The following is a 27255-nucleotide window of genomic DNA, read 5'->3' on the forward strand; positions in this document are numbered from 1 at the left end:
TGCTATTTGCTCAAAAAGTTTAAATCTCTTGGAGAATAAAGGGCAGACTTCAAGCTTAAACAATGAGTAGTTTAACAATGACAAACCACAGAAAATACTTCCTTAATGAAGACTTATATGTAACATAGGTAAGTGCAGAATGGTGCATTCAGAATTTCAGTAATTCATGCTTTATTCATTTATGCTTCTTGTTGTCTGAGTGCATAGCATTTTAACAAATGCACGCTGGCTTTCTACTGTATATGAACTAATTGGGGGGTGCAGCGACTTTATTCATTTATATTTAGTATTATTAAGTAGTATTATCCATCCATACTTTTTCTGTACCCACTTGCCCTATTAGGGGTTGTGGGGGGTCCAGAAACAATCCCATAAGCTACAGGTGCAAGTCAGAGAAAAACCCAGGATGGAGCACCAAGCCATCACAATACACACAGACACAGCATTCACTCATGCATGCACTCCTAGGGGCAATTCGGCAACTCTGCATGTTTTTGGAGAGTGGGGGGAAACCAGAGTACAGAGGAAACTCCATGATGACACGAGGAGAACGTCCACCCCAGACTTGGTCCCAGAGGTGTGAGGCAACTGTGCTAACCACTGCACCACCATTGCCACTCATTCATTAGTATTATGTTATTGTGAAATATCTTTACTGTAATTGTGAATGTATTGGATCCACCACAGAAGTTCTTACTTATTTAAATACAATCACTTGGTCTACATATTCATGCTTATTGCTACACCTGCAACAAACAGAGCATCCATTCAGTCTGCTCCCCGTCCCCTGGAACCACTTACGAAACACACTTTGATAGATGGACGATTGTATAACCAACATGAAAATGATTATTTTCTTTAACAGCCTAACACTTGTACATAGTACTTTTACCTCTCGAATTAACTCTTCTGCATGCGGTGATCTGATTTGTAAAGTGGTTCTTGTTGATTTCAGTGCAGAATCTGGTATACAGTAGTACGTAATCTCATGGATGTAAAGTTAACCGAGAAGCTAGTTATCACTCTTTAAGACATTTCCCTTCCTGTCTTTGATTCTGCATTGGATGGACAAAGCCTTGGAACAGAGTCATCAAAATGACTCATTTCACTTGGAGGTAGGGGTTCTTTACCATAAGAATATTCAACTAATGCTTATCGGTTCTCCAAGGGACCCTCTGGTTCAATGTCCTCCCTTTGTCAGTATGCACAACATGGTGATATCATGGAAGCAAGGGGGACTATTTGTGTGGTGATCAGAGTCTTGTTGTAAGAGACTGGCTATAATTAACCAAGCCACTTCCATTGAAAGTCCCTATGCTAACCAAACAGGCTTGACCCCCACAGAGCACCTATCATTCAAAGACATCTTTAACAAGACCTAGGCATCTTCACTCCTGCATCACCGGCCATGGTATTGTGCCATCAACCTATGACCTAGGATCTCCCCGCCACATGGTCAGGTCTGCTTGTTATCAGTACTAGAATTGGAGGCTATCGACCAGTACTTTAATGAGCCGTAGGGGTTATTGAACCTATGAAGAAAAAAAGGATCTGGAATTTGACCTTTCATTAATTATCATGCTCTAAATGAAATACCTGTTAAATTCTGTTACCCTTCCCCCCAATACCTGCAGCTTTGTAGTAGGTCCACACTACTGCCATTTTCACAAAATGACACCTTAACAGCGGTTACCTTTGAGATACAGTAGATAAATTCGAGGCTGTAAAATGTGAGTACCGCAAGACTGCCATCTCTATTGTGATACATTGCTAGACCACAAGGAGTTTGTATGGACATCAACAAGCTATCAGCGGTGTGCCACTGAATGCAAGTTTATCAAGGACTGATAAGGTACTTCTTGGGCTTAGAAACTTTCTGCTCCTGACTCACACCACCTTCCAGTGACCTAAACAACTTTTCAGCTCTACACCTGTGCTCAGGCAACCAGGTGTGATCATCCTTTTCATCATGGAGGTGCAGGCGTTTCAGCTGGATGTGGGAGCAATATTTTCTCAGCATCATAGAGTGGCTTCCCAGCCTTACCTTTTCACATTTCACTCCTACAAGGGATCCCTCAATGATGTAGGAAGCTGTGAGCTGCTGTCTATCAAACTAGCCGTGAAGAGTGGAGGCACAGGGAGTGAATTATCTTTTTGTGGTTCCGAGAGATCACAAGAAGCTGGAATATATCAGAGAAGCTAAAAGGTCGAACCTTCAGCAGGCTTCACCAGGTTCAATTTGATAGTCACATACCACCTAGGAATGAAGGCCAACATTCTTTCCCACTAATATGAACCCACTCGCAGTGCAACAGTCCCCAAAATCATCCTGCTTTTCTCTTGCGTAGTGGGACGCATTACATGCGCTGCTGTTTTAGTTGATGTGGCTTTTTTAAAATGTGCTGGTTGATACCCCTTCCAAGTTTGTCTAACGTCACGTCACGGAAGTAACGGAGCGTGCACTCTGTCAGGTTATTAGATACTTCAGGATTCCAGATGAAAGCATCACTGCCCATGGACTGCATTCCGTATCCTGGGTATGGAGAGCTTCCTGTGACAGTTACCCTTAGTTTGTCTTCTGGATACCACCCTCAAACAAATTGCCAGACTGATCACTTAAAGAGATAAGGCCTTCTTTGTGATACCACTGCTCCTCTAATATCTCCCTTGAATGGAATTCACAGAGAACTGCGTAGGTCATACATCTTTATGCCTTACCCCTTTTCATGCTGTTTTAGGCTATCAGCTGCCATTATTTCTATGGGAGATGAAGGCCAGTGATATCCCGGCATAGAACAGTGATTTAAGAGGAATGACTAAGTGTAGGAAAAGGTCCACATTCAGCTCCAGAGAGCTACTGAGACTCAGAAGCGATATGCTGATCACTGCCGTTACCTTTCTTCTTTGCTCCACTCTAGATAACCTGCTTGGTTGTCCACCCCGAACACTAAACTCTGTCCCTCCTCCAGAAGTTTGTAGGGAAGCGGCATATCATCTGCACCCTATTTGATGCCCTTGATGAACTGAGAAATCTATGGCCCCAAAGAACAATCATGGGTCCTCCTCATGACATCCAAGACCCTTTACTCATTGAATATTTCCGCTATGCTAATCCCAATCATTTTGCTCCTTGCTTGCTTGGTAGCCATTTCAGGGGTTCTGGAGCAGCTTGTGTCGGGGTGGTTCCATCATACCTGCATCAAACAAAGTATCCTTCAGCCATGCCTGCTTGGTTCCCACTGTGCCTCCCCTGCATACTAGATATCCACTGATCAACCTATTTAACTGGCATTGATTAAAAGCACCTAGTTTCAGTTAACTCCTTGTAAAGTATCGAGTGTCTTGGTTTGAGCCTGACCTCAGCATATCTGCAGGTCTTTCAGCAAGGCCCTTAACCCCCCCCCCCCCCCAGCTCCCTGGGTGCTGCTATGGGTGGCTGCCCTTTGCGGTCAGCTTGCTCTCACCTACAAAGACTTAAGGTGGGGGAGGCAACAACAGAATTTCCCCATGGGGATCAATAAGATCAAATATCAATCATTATTATTTGTTTCATGATCTAGTTTCAGTACATCATTCCTGCCCCCCCCTTCCCCCTCATCTTGTAATTTGCATTTGGTTATTGGAGTTAACAGCTTTGTGACTTTTTGCCTATTTTAGGACTATGGATTTGTTCACCTTTGTTTGCTTCTACCTGGTTTTTGACCTTCTGCATGTTTGCAGACTCTCATTCTGGAATTAAAATTGACTCCCATATTTAGATCACTTGCAGGAATTGCACAAATTTTCCCCTTCTTATAAGATTCATTTTAAGGTCAGTCATAACTGAAAACTCTATCCATCCCTTTTCTGTAGACGCTTATCCTATTCAGGGTCGCAGGGGGTCCAGAGCCTATAGGGGTAAGGCAGGGAACAACCCAGGATGGGGCAACAACCCCTAACAGGGCACACTCCAATTAACCTCAGTATGTGTTTGGACTGTGGTGATGTTGGGGGGTAGGGAGGCAACAGTGCTAACCACTGCACCACCATGCCTTCCCTAACAGAAAGCTGAAAATTAAGAATGTAAGGATAGTATATAATTTAATATATAATTTATTATTTTAATATTACAATATTAATTATCACAGTAACAGGTGCACTTGTTAAAAAAATATATATAAAATAAACATGAAAACATGTAAAATTTGATTTTGTGCTAAATAAATTTCCACATCAGTGGCAGCTTCTTGTGTAGGTGAGTTTGTTAATGCTACTGCATTTGTCGGCTGTGGGGTTAATTGTGTCATGTGCAGGAAGGACACGGAGACTACAGAAGCCATTAATCTGCCAGAGGGGTGTGTGTATTTACAGCACAGATAGGGCAGTGCAGGTCGCAGGGAGAAAGGTCAAGTCTGTGTTGCCCTAGTGCATTGTCCTTGGTGCTGTGCAGTCTCTGGTATTTATGTATTTTTATCACAAAATGCACTATTAGAACAGTCAAACAGGACAACACAGATGGAATCAGTACAGGCAGTTGCTATATTTTAACATTTCCAAAGCCAGGTGTAGTTCTTGGCCAACTATTTTCCTTAAAAAAAGTCACTTTAATAACCTTGAATTGTCAAAAAGTAAAAAACTTCTGTGCCATCTGGATGTCACGGCAGATAGTGAAATTTATCAGACCGTACAATGTCTATCCAATCTTTAACCGTCCAGTTTCAGTGAGCCTGTACCCACTGTGGCCTCGGTTTCCTTTTCTTAGCTGACGGGCGGATCCTGATGTGTTCATTTGCTGTAGCCAGTTTGTACATTTACGTGATATTTATATTCAAACTGCTTTTCTCCAAAGTTATGTAGTCAGGATTAGACAGCGGGGTCAGCTAATGTCCCTGGAGCAAATGGGGTGAAGGATTGGCCACCCACTGGGTTTGAACTGATGACCTAACTAAACCTAAACCTAATCCATAGAGCCTCCACAGCCACTGCTTAAAACTGTTATTTGAGCTCTGGTACCCCTCCTGTCAGCTTGAACCGGTCTGGTGTGTGTGTGTGTGTGTGTGTGTGTGTGTGTGTGTATATATATATATTGCACCAACTATACAGACCTGTGTGGGTGAAAATTCCAGGAGATCACAGTTACTGAAATACTCAAACCACCCCATCTGGTACCAGCAACCATGCAATGGTCAAATTGTTCTGATGTTTGACAAGCAGTCAATCCATCCACATCGTAGGGGTTAGGGTTGCAGGTCCCCTGCAATCTGGAAAAACTACATAGAATGTTTTTGGTCCCTTTGGCGAAGCGAAGCAGAAAGATATGTTGAAATGGCGACTGGGAAAATTGCAGTGTGATCACCTGCTGAGATATTGTCATGAAAGAGGAGGTGCACAGGTGTCCCTAATAAAGGGACCTGTGAGTATGTATGTGGCGACAAGCGTGAGTTTATACGAAAGGCTGATAAATAATTGTTACAATTCTCATGAGAGGCAGATCTGAACATAAAACAGTTCCTCACTTTGTGTCCACAGCACTTCCACCGCAGATTCTTATGATTTCTCTGTATACTTTTGTTCATTTCATCTGATAATTATCCACAGGGGCTTTTCAGCTTTGTATATCCTTCTGTGGAACGTTATCTGTTAGGTAGATTAAAAGCACTTAATGTTTAAAAGGATTAAACTTTTTTAGGGCTCTGTTGTTATCATGGCTTTGTGAAGAAATTGCCTAACTCCTAGATTTTTACACTTGGTACGAAGTTCTTATGTTGAAAGTACAGCTTTTGGTTGGCATCAAACATGGCAGTTGTTTACCTTACAGCTAAATAATTCCACCCTTTAATCATCCGTACAGAGCATATAGTTCCAGAAGTGATGTTTTTAATCCTGGCGATCTCCAGCAAATGCGAGGCGCTTTTCTGCTATTTCTCAGAGGATTTGTTGACCCCCATGAAGACAAAGTTAGTCATTTTCTAATTGCTTATTCACACACATTGACATCCCTTTGATGTTATCTTAGGTACATCTTGGAGCATTTTTTTATTCATCAGGATGAATTTGATGAAATATCTGGTCTTGGTAGAGTGCTGGTAATTTGAAATTTCTTCCGTTTCTATATTTTTCACAGTGAAATGATGGCCTCACAAATCCTTTGAAATGGTTTTCAATCCTTTACCAGACTTCAGCATGTTGTCTTCTTAGCTTCACTACTAGATCTTTTGATTTTTTTCCCCCTAATAATCGCTTTAAGATGTTCTCATCTTTGTGAAAACCAGGGCCCTCAAAACTACTGCCTGCTAACTTTCAAACAAGGCAAATTATAAGCAGTAAACAAATGGATGAATCTACGGGTATGTGTATTTTTCCTAACCCAGGAACCAGTTGTAAATGTAAATAGTTTGCTTATTTAATTTTTTACATTTTCTTGGCTTTGTTTCTGTGTTAAAATACAGGTCTAAAATACATTATATTAAGGTAATTGTGATGCCCGGCTCGTCCGCTCCTCGTGTGTGCCACGCCCCCTGATTACCCATGTGTGCTTCCCTGATCGTCTCCAGCTTTGTCCGCTTACTTTGATTAGTCCCGTCCTATTTAAGTCCTGGTCTTACCAGTTCCCCTTGTCCGTCATTGTGGTTATGGTGCGGTTGAATGTCTCCAGTCCCAGTTCCCACAATAAACCCCGTAGTTTGCCCGATTTCGCCTGTCTCGCCTAGTCTTTGCACGCCTGCCCGCACGATCGCCGCAAGGTTCTGCATCGATCGTGACAGTAATGCTGCACGTCCTTGACTATGCATATGAAAATAACAGGATGTGATAGGCTGCTCTGAGTATGGTGAGAAATCAGCATATGTAAAGAGGTTTAAATGTGCCTGATAGCACCTCGTGCACGACTAGTTCTGCGAAAATAAGCAAATAAAAACTCCTGAAACTGTACCATTAACTGATTTATACCACTGATGTGAATGCTTTTGTATTGAAGGTATTGATTGAATAGCAAATCTTATTCTGCATTTGTAGGGTGGACACTAGGTCAAGATTAAGCGTGCAGGACACAACTATTGTATTTAACATTACTTTCACCTTCAGCCATTGATAGCATTTAAATGGGTTCTTTTTCATATTAGAAATATTATGAAAGAAATTGACTCTCCCAGCCATATGTATTTTCCCGATTAATGTATGATTATGGATTTACACGAGAGTACTATTTGTATGAATGATATATTAGCTCAGATACCTTGCAGTGAGGTGCTTTTGTTGCTTGCTCATTATTAGTCTTGCAGAGTATTAGACATTTGTTTTGCTTTATTCCACAGTTATATATAAATAATGCAGCAACTGTAGCCAAACTGTCAAAAGTGTTGGTGCCTTAAAACTAGTTCAAACAGAAGCTGTAACACGAAAAGTGAATTTTGGTTTAATGCACCTCCAAAAAGCAAACAGTGACAGTTGCCACTGGTGCGAACTTCATTTTATTATGTTTAGGGCGATTAGAGACTCTTATAACCTTCCGAATGCAAATTAGACAGATAAAACAAAACTTTTCTACTCCTCCTGAATGTAAGGCATCAAAGCTAACGGCAAAAAAAAAAAAAAATTTTCAGGACATTTAAGAAAATACACACAAACAGAAAAAAGGAAAAAATACAGGTAAATGACTCGTATGTGATTGGTAGATATAGAAAAATGTCTGTTAACTAAAATCTCTTGTTACCTTATGCACAAATTCGCACCTATACAAATATTTTCTGTGATTCTGGCTTCCTGAAGTGGGCAAAAAAAAACAATATTCTCCACTGACCCCATTACGAATGACTTGGATAGATCATGTCTTTCTGGTGCACACCCTGTCTTGATTGTGATTATGAACAGCTTCCCATCTGTTTAATTTGTTGCAATTTTTAGTTCGTCAGTTACATGCCCATGTTAACATCATACAGTTTATGTTCCTGTTTAGTTTTTCTAGGTTTTATGTGGCACTGAATCAGCTCGTCTCAATGTGGTAAATGTGTATAGAGATTGTAGTATTTTTTTTTCCTCCTGCCGACGTGTGATGTTTAACATAAATGTGCGTGTGATAATTATAGGCTTCTCATGAACCACTGGTTGCAGCATTCTAGGTTCAACTTTATTTTCATACATATTTGCTACAATTAGATGTTTAGGTGAACATCACCAGCAGAGAGGCAGCACGTTAACAACAATATCAGGAAGTAACTATATTAGACAGTAATCACAACAGAAACTGTAAGTTCTGTAAGACTAACAATGTGGAAACACAATAAATAACACAAATCAAGATTTCTGTTACAAAAAAATAGAAACAGATTAGTGCAAAGGACCAGAATTTTCATCTACATTGGCCTTGCAGAAGCAGTTAAGTAGCCTCATGACTCAAGAATATAAACTGTTTATGAATCTGATGTTTCCCTTCCATTTCCTAGAATGGAGGATGGTGAAAAGTGGCTCTGCATAGTTCCTGGAGTTTTTCATGATATTGCCTACATTTCTGGTGGAAATTTACTGAAGGGAAGACAGATGCGTCCTGGCAATGACCTAAGCAATCCTTGCGGAGCTGAGCAATTGCCATGCCATGATGTAATGTATCCGAATAAGAATGGCTTTGCAGAAGGTGGTGATGACTACTAGCAAAATCTGGATCTTCAGAATTCCGAGAAAGTAGAGACGTTGATGTGCTTTCTTGATTGCCACAGATGCATATTTTGGCCGTGTAGGGTTGTCTGTGGTTGACTCCCAGGAAGTTAAAGCTGCTGTATCTCTGTAAGCTGACATTAAGATGGAGGTTGTTGACCTGGCACTTCACTGCCAGAAGCCTGCAATGCTGCTGGCTTCCTCAGAAATCTACGGTCTTAGACTCCATTGTTTTACACCCCAGGTGGGAAATGTCAAGTTGGAATATCTGGCATATCTGTTGGATGCATCCCAACTCCCAACGAGTAAAAAGCATCCTCTTGCAAGCCTTCTACTCATAAACACACTATTCCCTCTTTCTCTTTTCTTTTGTCCATTGCCCCTCAGCCACGTTACAGAAGTCCACAAAAAAGCTTATATATAGTTTTTGTTTTTTTGTGAATGCAAGTGGCGTACAAATTCATCTTTGATCTTATTTTGCTGGTCTCAGCACAACTGGTCCAAAGTTCTTGGAGTGAAAAGACAGTACGCTATATCATTATGCTGAAAAAAAATCGTAAACACATAAAGAAACTTAACCAGCACTATTAAACTTCCAACTGCCTAAGACTACCACGACCTGATTCAGGAAACAACACTTGGTCAGTGATTGGTTTCCTATTCAATGGCAGTGTCTATCACTGGTTCAGTATCATGTCAGATGCATATTCCCTGGCCCGTAGCCAGAGAAAAAAAATCCATAGATTTCACTGACCAGGCAGAAGATAATTTTGAGCGGAACTGGGGGATTCAAATTGGTAATTTTCATAACTGGATAGAGTGTCTGATTGGTGATGGGGATGGAGTCTAGAAACTAATAACGTAATAACTGCTAGTAACGTAATAATTTTTCTATTATTAATGTGATAAAAGTCGATGATGTAATAACTGGCCAATAATGTAATACATTTTCTGAACCAATAGTCTAATAATTTTTGCCCATAATGTAATGTTATTACGTTTTTATTACTTTTATTACATTAAGAACTGAGAAATTTATTATATTATTGGCATATTATTACATCAATGATAGTTATTACATTATTGGCTGCTACAGGGGGGTTTCCTAACGTATAATTTTCCTCTGTGCCTGCATCTGTCCACTCCCAATGACGATGATGGGACCCTAGGCTCCAAGCAGAATGCAAAATGCCAGAAGCGATGGCTTTGACCTTCTTCTCTTGGGATTGGAGGAGCCTCTTCTAATGGGATCCCTCAGGTAGTGGGCCTCAGAGAGCCCCAGGTAACACTTGGCAGTTAGTCATGAGTCCCGCTTGCTTGCTAAAGGGTATTTGCCAATAATCCTTAGTGAGATCTAGTGTGGATATGTGGATGAGTGGCCCTTAGATAGATACTCAACCAGTTCATCCGTGTGAAGCATGGGACAGCAGTTGAGTTGGGCAGCTCCATTCAATTGATGGATTGTATCACTGCAGAACCACAGGATATTGTTCAGCTTGGGGACCATCATAATGGAACTGGAACATGGGTTTTAGGGGTCTTTGATCATACCCAGGTGCCATGTGTTCTCAATCTCCTTTTCAACTGCCCTTCATAGTGCCTCCAGGATTCTGTGGGGGCTGTGGTGGATGATGACCCACAGGAGTATCTCAATGTGGTGCTGGATGAGATGGGTATGATTTTGGAGACTGGAGAACACATCCTGATAGCCATCAACGATCTCACACAGGTTGTCTGATTTGATATTTCACCATGGTGTAAAGAACTTACAGGAAGTAGGATGAGGACAAGGATTTGATTGCCAAAGTGGAACTACCAGAGTTGGGTAGAACTGGAATAAACTATTGTTGGGCCTGCTGGGCTTGGTCCATGTGTTCCCTGATGATTGGCATGATCTTTGTAATCCTCTGCCTCATGTCCCAGATGTGTCCCACCATATTGGGGTTACGGTGAGGTTTGTTGCTCCCAGGCTTACTTTGCTACATCGAGTAGGCCCCAAGGTCAACACTCAAAGAGGTCACTTAAATAGGAATCCATTGAAAGCTCGGTGGATTTCCCAGATGGCAAAGAGGACAAAGGGCAGCACCATGTCCCAGTTATGGCCACTCTTATCGCTGACACATCAGCACAGCTGTTTGACTGTCTGATTGAATCATTGGATGAGGCTGTGCATCTGGGGGTGGTAGACCGAGATATGGTGGTACTGAACCATGAGGAACCTCAGACGTTCTTCACCATTTTGGTGATAAATGCTGTGCTCTGACTTTTCTGGGGGATACCTGTGTGGCTGAACAGTTCGATCACCTCCCAGCCCAATTTCTTCGAGGTACTTCCACTGACCATAATAGTCTCAGGATACCTAGTGGCTCATGATCTCATCCTCAACCAGGTCCAGGCCAATGTGCTCGAAAGGCACCTTGATGATGGGGAGTGCCAGTATAATGCTGATTGGCATTTCCACTGACACTTGATGGCACCATTTACCCCAAGTTAATAGAAACGGTCTTATGCTGATGCTTTAGTGCAGGGTTTCTCAACCACAGATCGCCCTTTTGGTCTGTAATGGTCCTCTGCTAGAACCTGATCACTACCCACCCCCCTCTTCCCATCAGCAAAAATTACAATCGACACATTGTAACATCACTACCTCTGGATTTACTAGTTAGTAATTTCAGACAACCACGAAGTAATCAGAATGCATTTTATTTGAAACAATATACATATCAATTGCAAATCAATCCAAAACACAGACATCAGCCTACAGTAAGTGGCCACATAGCTACATAACGCAATTACATCATACATGTTCAAAGAATATAAAGAGTTAAAGTCATGCCCTAGTAGTAGGCCTAATTTTCGGAGTAATCTGGCTGTAGATTGTGCAGTCCTGGGCAGAAATTCTGAAAGTGACACATAATGAGTGTGATAACAATGCAATATATACATAAAATATTGCTCCCCAATAATGGTTACACATCTTAAGGTGCACTGATGACGTGGCATGTGGGAGCTCTGACTGCAAATTGTCTAACGTCACAGCACCGTTCGAAAGCCTTGTCTCCCTGGCTTTTGTGTACCATCCCTTAAATATCTAACGAGGTGATAAGTGTTCCCGTTAAATAATGATACTGTGGTGGGATGCCTAGTTAATCCTTTCGCTTCACTGTTCCAATAGGGCTGCTGGAGTCTGCTCAGAGTCTGTAAATCTTAGTTATTTAGGGGTGGCGTGTGGGTTAAGACTCTTTGCCCGTGATCGGAAGGTCTCCGTGCCAATTCTGTAGCTGGTAGAATGATTATGCCTGAGACAGAACTAAACTGAGACAGAGGAGTGGGAAGAGAGGGGGAGTGTAAACAACAGCTTTCTGAGCAGGAATCTTGATTATTAGCTCCTTACAAAACAAATGGGTGGTACTATGTGAGATATCACTACACAAACAGACATTATTGAAGTGATGTTGCATTTCTCTGTTATGTAAGGATATTGGTAAGGGCAGCATAGCATATATATGGGAAAGTTGACAGAATAAGTTTATATAATAGTATTATTAGAATTTTTATGTAAAATTTTAGCAAATAACAAATGGAAAACGTGCCCGTGCTGATATTTGTACCTTTGCTTCTGGCTATAGTGTAATATGTCATGCTTCACTACATGATTTTACAAATTTTGCAAATTTTAACCATTTTATCTGACCTGTGAAGCAGTTATGTAGAGGGTGAAGAGTGATTCATACTTTTGTTGCTAATATTTCATCTTGATTGAATAATATATCTTATGTATTTCAGTAGCTATTAGGTGGTTTTGCCCCTTGGCTGGCAAAGTTGGAATCTCTCCTTCCTGCTGCATACAGCATTCAGACGTCCTCATTAGTGCTACATTATACCAGTGCACCAATATTGCTTCTGACAGATTTCACACATTTAAGTTTTTCTGGTTGTTAAAAAGTAGCAACAGTATTTCAGCCAAATACCATGAGGGACTCAAATGAGGGACCCGGGCCCTAAGCTTACACATAGGTTAATTACCTCAAATTTTTCTGTTATTGAAAAGAAAATCATGTACATTTGTTATTTTTATAAACATGGTTCTGTGGTTCATGATTCACAGTACTGTCTTCATATATTTTAAAAATAGTAAACAGTAAAGTAGGAGTGGCATGGTGGTTAGCATTGAGGCCTGACACATCGAGGATCTGGGTTCCGCCAGGGTTCCGTGTGTGTTCTCCCCATGTCATTGTGGGGTTTCCTACCGGTACTCCAGTCTGTCCTCCCCCCCACTGTCCAAGAACATGTTGAGGCTAATTGGAGTTGCCAAATTGCCCCTACGTGTGTGTGTGTGTGCCCTGTGTGGGATGGGTATCCCATCCTTGGGTTGCTCCCTGCCTTGTTCCCGTAAATAGGCTCCAGACCCCCCCATTACCTTGAATAGGATGAGCAGTTTCAGAAGATGGATGGATGGCTATGTAAAGTTCTGTAATGAACTGGCATCCAATCCAGAGAATAGCCTGCCTAGTGTAATCAGATGTGTTTGTCGTATTTTTCTAAATAAATCACATTTTCGTAATATTCATGGATAAAAAATGGAAAATCCAAAATAACGTGATTCCTTTAATTTATGGCATAGCCATATTATTAATCTCTGTTATTAATTATAGAATATTTTTGCATGAGCATCGTACCTGCAGGAAAGTGGTGGTTGGGGGGGGGGGGGGGGCATCAATAATAAACAGCAAAATAAATAATAGCGATCCTTGTGTAATTTGTGTATCATAGTTTTTATACTTAAATTCTTATAGCAGGTGAACAATCCGAAGAATATATGTATATAAGTTTTTTTGAATTGTATTTCTTTCTCAGAAAATGAAAGTGTGATTTATACCCAATATTTCAAATTTCACTTGAGAACTCATTTGTTTTAGATAAATAGTGTACAGTTTGTGTGTATTATATTTGCAGACCCAATAAATTATGCTTAATGTGCCATTTCCCTTCCTTTGGGGATGCTGCTTGTCTGGTACATTCTGCTGCTGCTCTTTCAGTCTCAGTCTGGGCCCTATTTCCAACTTAACTTTCTTGCTAGATTTGCCATTATTTTACATTCATTCAGCATTTTATGAAAGGGCACAGCAAAACATTTAGCAGCTATATAAGCAGACCTTAGGAACTTTTCTATGCTCACTGTGACTCTCTACCCACTGGGTGTGCAAGCTGAGATTTAGTGACCTTGCATTTGCCAACTGTTTACAATAGAAAGTATGCTAATATATCAACTAATAAAACAACATTTTAGAACTAATATTTTAAGTGACTTAATGGTCTTAGTTACTGCACAGGAAGATCAGAGTCCTTAATCAATCTATTCTTCATCGGATTTGTACGTCACACCCATAAAGTAGCAGTTCTTCCATCAAAGACAAAATTAGTGAGTGCCTTGTAAATTTTCCTACGACTGGTTTGCTATCTCTAAACGCAGAAAGGCATACAATCCAGTTATAGATTAAATGCCTAGGGGACAGTTCCTATTAAGAAATGGAAGCTTTGGAGAATGAGGATCGAGAAGTGTACAATACTTCATACATAGAATTCGGCCTTTAATTGGTCCTTGTCATTCCCGAGTTCCCCCACGGCCTCGCGTTGAACCCAGAACATTGCTTATTCTCATATCTACAGCTACATTCTTATTACTGTTTATAAACAGAACTAAGCTTTATTGCTTGTTTCCGAGTGTAAGCCAAGGCATGGTTAATTATACTGACTGTCCCTGTCTTACAGTTCTGATCCGACAGACAGATTGCACATCCAAATGGGCGTATGTCAGAATAGGGTAACGGTACTGGATTTTCCATGGGAGAATGAGACTGGAGATGCGTAGAGGTTGGGATGCTCACACCTCCATGCAGTGTAATACTTTCCCATAGCAACTATCATACAGTGGTCAGCGCACACTAGGTAGCAACGCACTGTGTGTGTGCGTGTCGACCACCCAAAATTTATTTTTACATGTATTTACTTTTATTTATTCATTCATATATTTTTTTCACTTGTCGTATGTGTGAGTGATCATACAGTAAGTCATGTCGGTCGCAAGTAAATCTGCAGTGTTACCCTTTGTTAATGTTGCCATGGTTTTGTCTGCTTTCTGATAAAGGTTCCTGATCAGTCAGCTCACTTGTCTGACCAAGCTGACAGTTTGTGTCTTTTCTGTACTTCAGTAAGTTTTCATCTTTCCAGAGAGCGGGAAGCTCTGATCTAAGACTCACTTCAATTGATTCTGAGAGTGAGGGCCGCAGATTACGAATAGACTGAGACGCAGCTAATGACAGAAATGGCAGAAAACCAGACAAGAGGGAGTTTGTGTGTTATGAGTTCGAAAAATTAAAAGATTGCGTTTACCATCAGTCAAGGTATAATTACTGTATATTTACACTTTCAAGGGTTTTTTTGGTGCTGTACAACAGTTTTACTTTACGCAGTGTACCCACTATTGATGGAATGTAAAATGTTTCGCATGGCCCAGTTTTTCTGGAGAATTTTTAATTTTAATCAACAGTGTGAAGTAGCAAATTTTTATAACTGGAATAACAAATATATGATTTTATATAAGCTCTATATATAGATTGGCCGTACAGTATTCTTTTGACTCTTGAGTTAATTTCATGGCATTTATTTTACAGTTGTGTTGGATTCTCCATCTCTCCATAAACAGGTGTTACGTGGATGACAAAGTATCCAAGGTGGCTTGGCTCAACCGCTCTAACATCATCTTTGCTGGGGAAGACAAATGGTCCCTGGATCCACGAGTGGACCTTGTCACCAAGGGTCAGCTGGAATATAGCCTACGAATCCAGAAGGTGGACGTGTATGATGAAGGTCCCTACACCTGCTCCATCCAGACTAAACAACAGCCAAAGACCTCTCAGGTCTATCTTATAGTTCAAGGTAGGCTAATAACTAGCTTATGAACAGGGTTGGGTGAATCAGGTCCAGAGAGTAAAAGTCCAGCCCGGGGTTTTGTTTCAACCAACCAATTGAGCGTAAAGAGTCACAGTCACACAGTACTCAACTGGTTGGTTGAAACGAAATCTCGGTCTGGACTTTTACTCTCTGTACCTGAATTTCCCAACTCTGCTTATGAAACAACTTATTTCAATGTTTTCTGTATTGTTTTATGATTTTCTGTTAATATAGTTTATATTGATTAATGTTTATTTGTGTCAGTTACTTCAGTTTTGTCAGTCATATTTGGGAATACAATCGGCCAACCAGTTCTGCATTCACGTATTCAACCGACTGAATATTCCAAAAATAAATATTTTTAAAAATCACCCAGAGAGTTCCAAAAAGCAAAACTTAAATTTGCCACGAGCTGAGCACTACGCTGGAGGGGTAATTTTGGGGGATTATCATAATTTTCAGTCGGACGTGGGGGCAGCTGAACGTGGCTTCGTTCATTTTTTCCCACCCGTAGCATACTGGTTTGCCGTATCGGTGAGGCAGAATGGCAGATACTCGCCTTTCTCGCTGACCCGCAGGGCTCTATTGTGCTGATTACGAAGGACGCTGGTTAAAATGCGGCAGGCCTACAGGTCTGCGGTAGGCCTACAGGTCTGCAGTAGGCCTATATGATCTTTAGACTATTTTACATTACCAAGTTATTTATTTGCCTGCTGTATTTTCTCTTGCTATTTGCAGTGTATTAGATATCTCAAGTAATCTACAGATTACATGGGGGGGTCCTGGAACCAATTCCCCATGGATATGGGGGGGCCGACTGTATAACCATACTGCCTATATCCATCCATCCATCCATCCATCCATCCATCCATTTTCCAAACCGCTTATCCGACTGGGTCGCGGCGGGTCCGGAGCCTATCCCGGAATCAATGGGCATGAGGCAGGGAACAACCTAGAATGGGGGGCCAGCCCATCGCAGTACTGCCTATATCTTTCTGTTTATTATCATTATTATTATTATTATTATTATTATTATTACCCTCGACAACTTATACTGTACATGTTGGCAATTCTTTCCCATTTGTGGGTAACCTTAACACTACAGTATAATTCTAAAATAATACTTAGACCTGTACACTAGAAAAATTTGACGAAAAAAAGCAGTTTTTTTGTTCATTTTTTGTCAGTTACACAATAATCTTTTACATTGTAAGATTACGTGCTTCTCCGTATTTATTATCATCTGCCATTTAACTGGTGAAATGAATGTCTTCTAGTGGGTGCTGGTCAGAATTATAACACTTGCCCATTATAACATATGCCCATAGTCTAGTGACAGTTCATTACCACATTAGCTTCGCTATCTACAGTATAGTGGGGCACAGGCTAAGTAAAGAAAGATTACTGTGCAATGCTTTAGCATTTAGAGTATCACAGATTATACATCTCAGTGAAATTAAACTAAAATGACCCTTGCCTCCATTAAAGAGAAATAAGCAGCATATACCCAAATAATTTAGAATACAGATATATAACATTTCAGTTCCATGCACTTCAATTCATCAATTGAAACAACATAATTTACCTGGAATCCAGTTTAAAGTTACCTTTTTTTGCCAAAGTGTTACAAAACTTTCTAAGGGTTAAATTAACAAAAGGATTTTTGTCTCAACTTCGTTTATTAGACAGTAAACATGGAAGCTGCAGTCCGTGAAGAATTGTTATTTTTATTTTTGCATATTTGGCTTAAAATTTAATCAGATCTTCTTGTAAGTAATAAAAATAGAAAACCCAATAAAAATAGCACACAAAATGTTACGCATACAAAATTATGCAACGCTGAATGTCCATGTTGGAACACATATGTGAAGCTGTGCTTTCAGTAATCCCCTTGAGCTGCAATAACTTCAACCAAAGGTACAGTAACACTTAGGCCATTCAGTTGAGCCTGACAAAGGCATTTGGCATTAATGAAGAGATGTTTTCCTAATTGTAAAAAGCTGACCATTTGTTAGTTTTAAATTGAGATGCCTAAATATTTAGGATACAGTCGATCAAAATACTTTTTTCTCAAATGTCGTCTCACAAATGCGGGAAAGTAAAAAACCTCTGCCAGGAATGACTGAATTAAGTCATTTTGAATTCTGACTTACCATTATGACATACAGTATGTTTTGAAAATATTTTGATGTGCACATTAATGATCTTTCACATTGTCATTTTTATTATTTTCAATATTTTGCATGCTTGCACGCTGCTACATGTTCTTCTGCAGTGTACACGCACTGTGCACGTGCCTATGTAGGGGCATGTCACTATCTTGATAACACACCCTTTAAATAAAAGTTAAATACTGCACCATTGACTTTTCACCAGGTTTTCGTTGGTCAATAACACAGTCACATTCTGCTGGCTGAAGATAACGATGTGCCAACAACACACCTGATTCCACCTCATTTTAAGACATAAGACATAAGATACGCTCATGTGTGCTCAGATGGGCACGAGTACATTTGCTAATTAATCAACGTGGGTGCTAGACAGCAAAGTGACTGATGCATTGGGTCAATGCTAGCAAAGACATTTGGGCCACACATGGCACCACTTTGCACCAGATGTAAAATAGGGCCCAATAACTCAAAAACTATTTGATAGATCCTTTTCAAATGCATTGTTTGGGTGACAAATTTGAAGGGATCAAATGCTGATAGACCCCAAAACTGACGTAGTGCTGCTTAGCGGCAGCAAAGGGAAGGGTGAGAGCAGACGACATTTGACCTTGTGAATGTGAATTGATGGGTCTTATTACTGCTTTGGAAAAACAGTATATGGAGGAATGTGAATACCTGATTTCATTTTCAGACAAACCGATGAAAAAAAAGATAAAATTGTGCTGTGTGGCAGCAAAAGAAGAAAACAATACCTCTAAAAGTGTTTTACAGATTTTTTTCAAACATTGCAAGCATACAGCATGGGTGAGAAACTTCTTCTTTCTTGAGGCTTCTCCATACCGGAACTGTCCTAGATGTGAAAAAGACAGTGAAGGTGGACTCATCAGAGAACAATTCATGTTTCACATTGTCCACAGCCCAAGATTCGTGCTACTGGTACCATTGAAACAGATTAAGCAAAGGTTTGGCTATAGCAGCCTGACCATGAATAATGACCCTGTGGAGCTACTGACCAACAGTTCTGATGGAAACAGGACAGTCGAGATGCGCATTTATTCTGCAGTTGGGCAGCTGTAGTTCGATGTTTTTTGGATACAGTCCGCGTTAGTGCTTGGGGATCCCTTTCAGATAGCTTCCTCTTGGATCCACAGTTGGATGTGATCCATTCTTCATGGTGGTATGCCAACATTACCCTGGAGATCGTGGCTCTCGATGCACCACAAGGCCATGCTGTCTTGATCACAGATGAGCCAGCAAGCTTCACACAAACAATTTGTCTGATATGTCTCCTATTATGCTCCTGCTGGATTTTATCTCAAGATATGCACACCCTAACCCCACACCTGTTGTGACAGGACTGCATTACATGACAGGAAGAGGGGGTAGAAAAACAGCTGCAAAAAATATATGTTGTTTGTGGTGCACCAACGTGAAAATTTTGACCAATACCGATTTCCCTGTTACATTTTTGTCTAATATCGCCACTTGACAATCAGAAGAGGTGGGGATGAAAGCTTGTTACATCATGTTTTTTCTTTAATCTACAGGTTAATTTAAGATTTAATAATAAATTGTAAACATGCTACAGGTCAGTACCTTGAACCCTCATCTAAGTGATGAAGAAGCCGAAGAAATCCCTCATCCTCTGCTATGGAAAATGACTGATCCTCCAATCAATCGTTTTCTTTTTTTCAATAGTCTTTAGCTCTGGCTAAATACTGAATACTGATAAAGTTTATACAGTATATTGTCCATGAATATCGGCATGTTAACGGATATATTGTGCATGTCTACATGTTGGTTGTTCCAATTTTATTTGTAATGCAAAAAAATAATGAAGAGAGAAATATGTCGTTCAAGACCCGTGTGAGACAATTACGATCCCGATTCTGAGTGAAAAAAATAGTGGTTCATAATTTAGGCAGAATTGAACAGACCTACTCATGTTATGTTTCTACTGCAGACATAATGAAGCAAAAAAAGTAAATAAATTATTTTAGCCAAATAAGAAGTCTGACAAGGGTATGCACCTGCAGACACCCATGCATGTTATATATACATATGCTAGGATGCAGTACAAATTAAAACCATACATTTTTCTCAGTAGCCTGAGGGTGATTGTTTGCCAGTTCCTGGTTTCCATAGTTACCAGCTGCTTTTAATTACACTGCACGAGGTGGTAAGGTTAAAAGTTGGAAGTGCAGTGCTACAGATTGTCCTGAGTGTGAATGCTTGGGCTTGGTAGGCTGTGTAACATCAAAGGCCATGCAACTGGTTTCTTGCTGATTTCATCTTAGTCCAGTTAGTGGGTTTTTGTAGTTGAATGATGGCTCTTGGACTTACCTTAATGTAAGTTGTGCTTCACAAAAAGCTATGATGAAGTGTGGTACTGTTATGAGGTTTTAACTGCTGATAGTAACTGGCTTTTTGCCTCTTCTACAGGGTGCTCTACATGTTGGCAGTTTGCTATACTGCTGTAGGACTAAGTAAGTGCTATGGGAATGTTTGCTGGTGGGGCTGGTTGGAGAAGCCTTAATGGGATTAGTCTACTCATTGGCATGATGGTAACATTCCAGATCTTGTGCCTTTTTGCCTCTAGGTGTTGGCTTTGACCTTCCTACAAAATATGACCAGCAGAGTGGATCTGCTGGCAGCAGCTCTTGGCCCAGGGAGTTACAAGTGGCAACAACCACTTGTGGCTCTGATCAAGGCAAAGGTTCCTACCCCACTGGTTCAATGCCAGGGTCTTGGCAAGGCCTAACTGGTGTCCAGGGAGTTGGTCCTCAGAAGGGCTACCCTGCTGGCCAGGGGCTTGTATTGCAGCAAGGCTTCACTGTTGACCAGCAGCCAGGGTCTCAAAAGGGCTTTTCCACTGGCCAGGGCCTACCTGGTGTCCAGCAACTACTGCCTCAATCTGGCTACCCTGTTAGCCAAGGCCTAGCTGGTGTCCAGCAGCTGGGGTCTCAGCAGAAGGGCTTTTCCACTGGCCAGGGCCCATCTGGTGTCAAGCAACTAGGACCTCAGCAAGGCCTATCTGCTCTCCTTCAGCTACCATGTCAGAAGGGCTTCTCCACTGGCCAGAGCCTACCTGGGGTCCAGCAACTACTGCCTCAACCAGGCTACCCTACTGGCCAAGGTTTAGCTTCTCAGCAAGGCCTAGCTGGTGTCCTGCAGCCAGGGTCTCAGCAGAAGGGCTTCTCCACTGGCCAGAGCCTACCTGGGGTCCAGCAACTACTGCCTCAACCAGGCTACCCTACTGGCCAAGGTTTAGCTTCTCAGCAAGGCCTAGCTGGTGTCCCGCAGCCAGGGTCTCAGCAGAAGGGCTTCTCCACTGGCCAGAGCCTACCTGGGGTCCAGCAACTACTGCCTCAACCAGGCTACCCTACTGGCCAAGGTTTAGCTTCTCAGCAAGGCCTAGCTGGTGTCCCGCAGCCAGGGTCTCAGCAGAAGGGCTTCTCCACTGGCCAGAGCCTACCTGGGGTCCAGCAACTACTGCCTCAACCAGGCTACCCTACTGGCCAAGGTTTAGCTTCTCAGCAAGGCCTAGCTGGTGTCCCGCAGCCAGGGTCTCAGAAGGGCTTTTCCACTGGCCAGGGGCTAGTTTCTCAGCCAGGCCTAACCCCTGTCCAACAGTTCGGATCTTGGAATTGCCCCACTGTCTCAAATCTAGGCTTTTTGCAGAGTTACCCTAGTGTCCAGCCTAGTTTTGTTGGCCGCTATGCTTCCACAGTATATGTGGCCTCTGCTGGGCCAGGGTCTCAGAAGGGATTCCCCGCTGGCCAGGGCCTACCTGGTGTCCAGCAGCCAGGGTTTCAGAAGGGATTCCCCGCTAGCCAGGGCCTACCTGGTGTCCAGCAGCCAGGACCTCAACCAGGCTACCCTGCTGGCCAGGGCCTGCCTGGTGTCCAGCAGCCAGGGTTTCAAAAGGGCTTCCCTGTATACCAGGGCCTGCCAGGTGTCCAGCAGCCAGGGCCTCAACCAGGCTACCCTGCTGGCCAGGGCCTACCAGGTGTCCAGCAGCCAGGGCCTCAACCAGGCTTCCCCGCTGGCCAGGGCCTACCTGGTGTCCAGCAGCCAGGGTTTCAAAAGGGATTCCCCGCTGGCCAGGGCCTACCTGGTGTCCAGCAGCCAGGACCTCAACCAGGCTACCCTGCTGGCCAGGGCCTGCCTGGTGTCCAGCAGCCAGGGTTTCAAAAGGGTTTCCCTGTATACCAGGGCCTGCCAGGCGTCCAGCAGCCAGGGCCTCAACCAGGCTACCCCGCTGGCCAGGGCCTGCCTGGTGTCCAGCAGCCAGGGTTTCAAAAGGGTTTCCCTGTATACCAGGGCCTGCCAGGCGTCCAGCAGCCAGGGCCTCAACCAGGCTACCCCGCTGGCCAGGGCCTACCAGGTGTCCAGCAGCCAGGGCCTCAACCAGGCTACCCCGCTGGCCAGGGCCTACCAGGTGTCCAGCAGCCAGGGTTTCAAAAGGGTTTCCCTGTATACCAGGGCCTGCCAGGCGTCCAGCAGCCAGGGTTTCAGAAAGGGTTCCCCGCTGGCCAGGGCCTGCCTGGTGTCCAGCAGCCAGGGTTTCAGAAAGGGTTCCCCGCTGGCCAGGGCCTACCTAGTGTCCAGCAGCCAGGGCCTCAACCAGGCTACCCCGCTGGCCAAGACCTAGCTGGTGTCCAGCAGCCAGGGTTTCAAAAGGGATTCCCCACTGGCCAGGGCCTACCTGGTGTCCAGCAGCCAGGGTTTCAGAAAGGGTTCCCTGCTGGCCAGGGCCTACCTAGTGTCCAGCAGCCAGGGCCTCAACCAAGCTACCCCGCTGGCCAAGACCTAGCTGGTGTCCAGCAGCCAGGGTTTCAAAAGGGATTCCCCACTGGCCAGGGCCTACCTGGTGTCCAGCAGCCAGGGCCTCAACCAGGCTACCCCGCTGGCCAGGGCCTGCCTGGTGTCCAGCAGCCAGGGTTTCAGAAAGGGTTCCCTGCTAGCCAGGGCCTACCTGGTGTCCAGCAGCCAGGGCCTCAACCAGGCTACCCCGCTGGCCAGGGCCTGCCTGGTGTCCAGCAGCCAGAATCTCAGAAAAGTCTACCCAGTGTCCAGGGACAAGGGTCTCAGCAGGGCAACTGCAGTACTGGGCCCCTAAACCAAAAAGCTGTGGGGTCTTGGCTAGGCTACCCCAGTGCCCAGGGTCTAGGATCCCTGCAGAATTCTGGCACCTCAGGTACCTTGGTTTCTAACAAGGTTCCTGGCTTTGTTCAAGCCTTTGCTCCCCAAGTTGCCTCAGGTCTGGGTAGCAGTGGGTTTGTAAAGCAAGAGTACCGTCTTGGCTCAGCTTCTGCTCAAAATGCCTTGGTCCCTTAGAAGCAGTCGGTTGCAGCATTTCATTCCAGGTGAGCTGAAGCTCTCAGGTCATGTGCAAGCTTCCATTTGGGGGAACTAACAAGCAATCTCTTCTATTCTAGGCAACTAATCTTCCAGCTGAATTAAGCTGGAAACTGAACGACTTGACTGCCATCTCTGCTCTTCAGTCCTTTTGTAGGCTCCCAGAGCCTGGCAGCTTTTTCATTGACTTGTGTGTTTAGGCTTCAAATAAACTCATTTAATGTGTAACATCTTGTGTAATTCCTTGACTTGTTTCACGGTCATTTGGGTCATGGTGGAAGAATAGAATCTGGAAGGTATTCCTGATTTGCTTTTGATCTGACCTCAGATGGCCATAGATTCAGGCCATTTTTGCTTCAATCCCCAATCTGTAGACTTGCAGAATCTGTGCTGTACTACAGCATGAGTTGAGGCTGAAATGCGTACAGCCCTATTCAGTGACGTATGAAGTCTTTCCATGATTCACTTGAGGGTACGGTATACCTGATAGACCCTGCCATTAACCGGCATGGACCTGGGGCTTGTGGTAGGCCAGCGTCTCCGTTTTGTTTCCCAGATATAGAAATCCTGGTACTTGTGGAAATGTGGTGGGTGTTTTTGGGAGGGGGGGTTAGAGGGGAATGTGTGTGTGTGTATAGTGTAGGCCAGTAATTTTCTCATTGTGGGAAATTTTGTCCTGCCAGATTTATCGGTGAATTCCTCCCGATCTTGATTTGTCATGGTGTGCATTAATCATGTTGCTTAACTCTAGTCAGTCAAACTATGTAGTTTCAAGTATAGTGATTAACCATTCAGAATTCAAAGTCAAATTTTCACCGACTTGTTTTATGGGCAAGGAATTGGTGTACTCTGAGGAAAAGCCAAGAGTTTAAAATAAGTTTTGTCATTATTGATTATAACTAATCCTATTTATGGTCAATGTTCATTAGGAACATGGCAGTGCAGTCATGCAGTTAAGCGTTTTGGGAAATGTGAGATTTTGCACCCATCCTCTATACTGTGTGTGATTGCTGTGTGTTGGAAAAATAAAATGTGTCCCATTTTGAACCAATTTGGTTATGTAATCTTGTGGGAATCTGAGGAAAGCATGTGTCTCCAATTAGCTAATCATGACACACTGAGGAAAAACCATGACATTCTGAAAAAGTGGATGCAGTTTTATTCTTGGATTAACAGGAGTTGGCATTTAGGGGACCTGGGGCAGCACAGGATACCAGTACCGTTGCTGGTACTAGCTTGACATCCAGTGATAGCTTGTATCAAACAGCACATTCGTGGCTGAATGTGGGCAGGGGTGGACAAATTTCTGGTCTGACCACCCAATTGGTCACCTGCGCCATCTGAATCTGCCAATCACGTTTATTTTGTCCCATCAGATATTCTTCTGTGGAGCGTTGGTAGTCACCTGTGAAAGTGGAGGAGGAATGTTACCTTATTCTTATTAAAGCTCCTTCTTGAATAAATGTATCATTTGTTGCTGTAGTTCGCTGTACTGTTGTGTTGAATAACGATCTTTGATAGTAGTGGCTAACTCCTTGATAGTTAGCTAGCTAGCTAACATTATTTATTTATATATATATATATATATATATATATATATATATATTAATATAATACTGCAGTGGAACCCCTGTATCCACTGCTTTGGTAACCGTGGTCTCAATGTAAATTATAAATTAAAACTTCATCATAGGTATGTAAGTACATGGAAAGCAAGTAACTTATAGTGTTGGCTAATACACAGAGTTTCAGATCCCCCGTGGATATGGGTGCACTATTGTCTTTAACTTGAGAGTTCGCTAACATTGATATCAGCGCAGTCTGCTGGCTGGGGTGAGATTTACAAGTTGAGACTTGTATGCACGCATGTGCACACACATTTATATGTATGTGCAACTTTTATTACCTTAATAAATAACAATAATAATAATATGTCTGTAGGGTTTGCAAACTACCACAAAGCTTTTGATATAGGTAATTCTATGTTTGTCACAGAATAATATAGATTTTCCGTGAGACTTCTTGCGTGAGAACCTGAAAGTGTGAATATCACACCAGATGCGTGAGTTGGCAATCCTGTCAGCACTCAATATAAATAAAGTTACTTGGTTAGATAGATTACATGCTATAATTAACTTAAGTTATTCATACATAACCATGCACAACATGCAACAAATTTTGGCTCCCAAATCAAAGCTTGCTACCAGCAATTCAGTTACAGCTGCTGTTAGCTTGAATAATTAAGCTTCAGGACCGATGCTTTCAAATCAAGTGGCCTGTTACTGCGGGCAGTTCAGGCAGTAATGTTACACCTTCCCTGCCCACTTTGCACCCAGGGGGTGCAGGTCGCTTCCACCTTTGCTTGCGGAGTAACTTTGTTGATAGTTTGGTACTTAACTTATATTCTTTAAGGACCATCCTTTCGCTATATTACTGTTCATGTTACATGTGCTGCTCTTATATTGTTACAGTACTGTACATGCGAGTTTATGAGTTTGAGTTCCAAATTTGCCTTTAATATGCCAGTAGATAAGTTGATGTTTATGTTAAGTTTATGTTTGGTTAGCAGACACTTCTCTCCAAAGTACCATAGCATAATAATAATAATAATAATAATAATAATAATAATAATAATAATAATTACTGTAGAAGGATTGGAGAGATCCATGAGAGCCTAATGTTGAGCTCATAAATAGTTCAGACATAAAATATGAAAATGCCATGTGCCCCCCCTCCCCCCCCCATTTCTCTGGTCACAAGCCCTTACAGCGCTGTAGTATGTTCCATAGTGTGAAATGCTGGCCACACAAAATTTCTAATTGACCCCCCCAGCCTGAGCAGTCTAGACCCGGTTCTGCATCATCATGACTCAAACCGAGCCATATGAAGAACACTTTACACTGGCACATTCAACAGAAGGTTCAAGAACTTCCACACAATCCATCTTCAAGCAGCTTGAAGCACTTGATTGGCGGCGAGAAGAGAGTAAGTTGGCGTCCGAAGATGCCAGTTTTCACAACTGATCATGGACTTACTGTAGAAGTTACCACCACTACCGAAATCCACAGTAAAAAAAATAACAAAAAAAAATTCAGCTCTTAATGAGGACGAACAAGCGCTGTACAAACACCAGTGTGCTACACTTTACATCTTTAGTATGTTTGTGAAATGTGCCTTTTTGTACCATTAGCTGTCCTTGGATCAGGTTTCCCACCCCTGTTTTAAGTTTCTATGTCTATGCTCAAAGTTTATCTCATGCTAAGGTACTTTTAAGAAGTAATTTGTCTTCCGTTTACCACAGATACTTGACTTGCCTGGAAAAATATCATTCAATTTTGTCTCGTGTTCAATGAAATCCATGTAGCTCGTCTTGAACGCAGTACGTTGTTGTCAACTGCAGCATACCTCTTCCACTCCTGTGGTGGGACATCTCCATGTGCTGTGGTACCATCTGAGCAGTCTGTCTGGTCTTTCAATTAGCTGAACCAGTGTGGGTAAGGTAGTTGTGGAGAGAAACGTGAGCCTTCACCACCTGAACAGTTTTGCTGTGACCCAGGTGCCGTTTACAAAAATTCTCCACTGTGATGACATATACAAGTACAGTATTTTGTTTGCAATGCATCACTTAAAATTGTTTTATATGGTAATGTATCTATTCTTGTATGAAGATCACTGAACATTGTGATAATATCTTTAGTATTAAAGTATAATGCTAAATTAATAGACTTTCCTGCAAAACACCTACCTGGGTAGGGATGCAACAATTTTAGGTGGAGGGGGGAACGCTACATCTCCCACAAATACAATTGGGCTCATGATGTCTGTTCCTGGCAGGGCTTCAAGTGGTGGCTCATCCGAGGTCCCTGCAAGGAGTCTGGAGCCAAAGCTGGTCTCTGAAAATCCCACCATCGCTCTCATGGCCATATGCTTCAATGTCCACCATTGTGGAACGGTAGTTAGCATCACAGGCAGCCATTAATTCAATGGAGTGTGTTCCTTTGTAGTTAAAGTAATCACTGCCTGAGTTTAGTGGTGCTTCGATGACAACACGTTTGCCATCAGTTACGTCAAGGCATGATGGAAAGTTCCAAGTTGTCCAAAAATCTTGGGAAATCTCACACACTTCGTCCCAAAGTGCCCG

General features: G+C 42.5%; 2 protein-coding genes across 39 annotated transcripts in view; both read left to right on the forward strand.

Annotated features, from left to right (window-relative positions):
• The window catches only part of LOC125711976 (limbic system associated membrane protein), a 241602-nt gene that overhangs the window by 174721 nt on the left and 39626 nt on the right, over window positions 1-27255 (forward strand). For both annotated transcript variants that reach the window (XM_048981539.1, XM_048981538.1), the window contains one exon: window positions 15335-15567. In XM_048981539.1, coding sequence (XP_048837496.1) covers window positions 15335-15567 — 233 coding nt within the window. The remainder of the gene's footprint in view (window positions 1-15334; window positions 15568-27255) is intronic.
• LOC125711968 (collagen alpha-2(IV) chain-like) lies at window positions 19944-23342 on the forward strand. 37 transcript variants are annotated; one of them, XM_048981496.1, is made up of 6 exons: window positions 19944-20102; window positions 20196-20239; window positions 20353-22515; window positions 22624-22677; window positions 22732-23122; window positions 23195-23342. In XM_048981496.1, exons 1-5 carry the CDS (start codon window positions 20077-20079, stop codon window positions 23091-23093), a joined length of 2649 nt encoding a protein of 882 aa, XP_048837453.1. In that variant the 5' UTR covers window positions 19944-20076; the 3' UTR covers window positions 23094-23122; window positions 23195-23342. The 37 variants fall into 37 exon arrangements, 35 of the variants coding, with proteins under 35 accessions (XP_048837453.1, XP_048837462.1, XP_048837470.1 ...); XM_048981505.1 differs by having other exon boundaries at window positions 20353-22353; XM_048981513.1 differs by having other exon boundaries at window positions 20353-21867.

Source organism: Brienomyrus brachyistius, chromosome 17, assembly GCF_023856365.1.
Source record: "Brienomyrus brachyistius isolate T26 chromosome 17, BBRACH_0.4, whole genome shotgun sequence".
Taxonomy (NCBI): Eukaryota; Metazoa; Chordata; class Actinopteri; order Osteoglossiformes; family Mormyridae; genus Brienomyrus; species Brienomyrus brachyistius.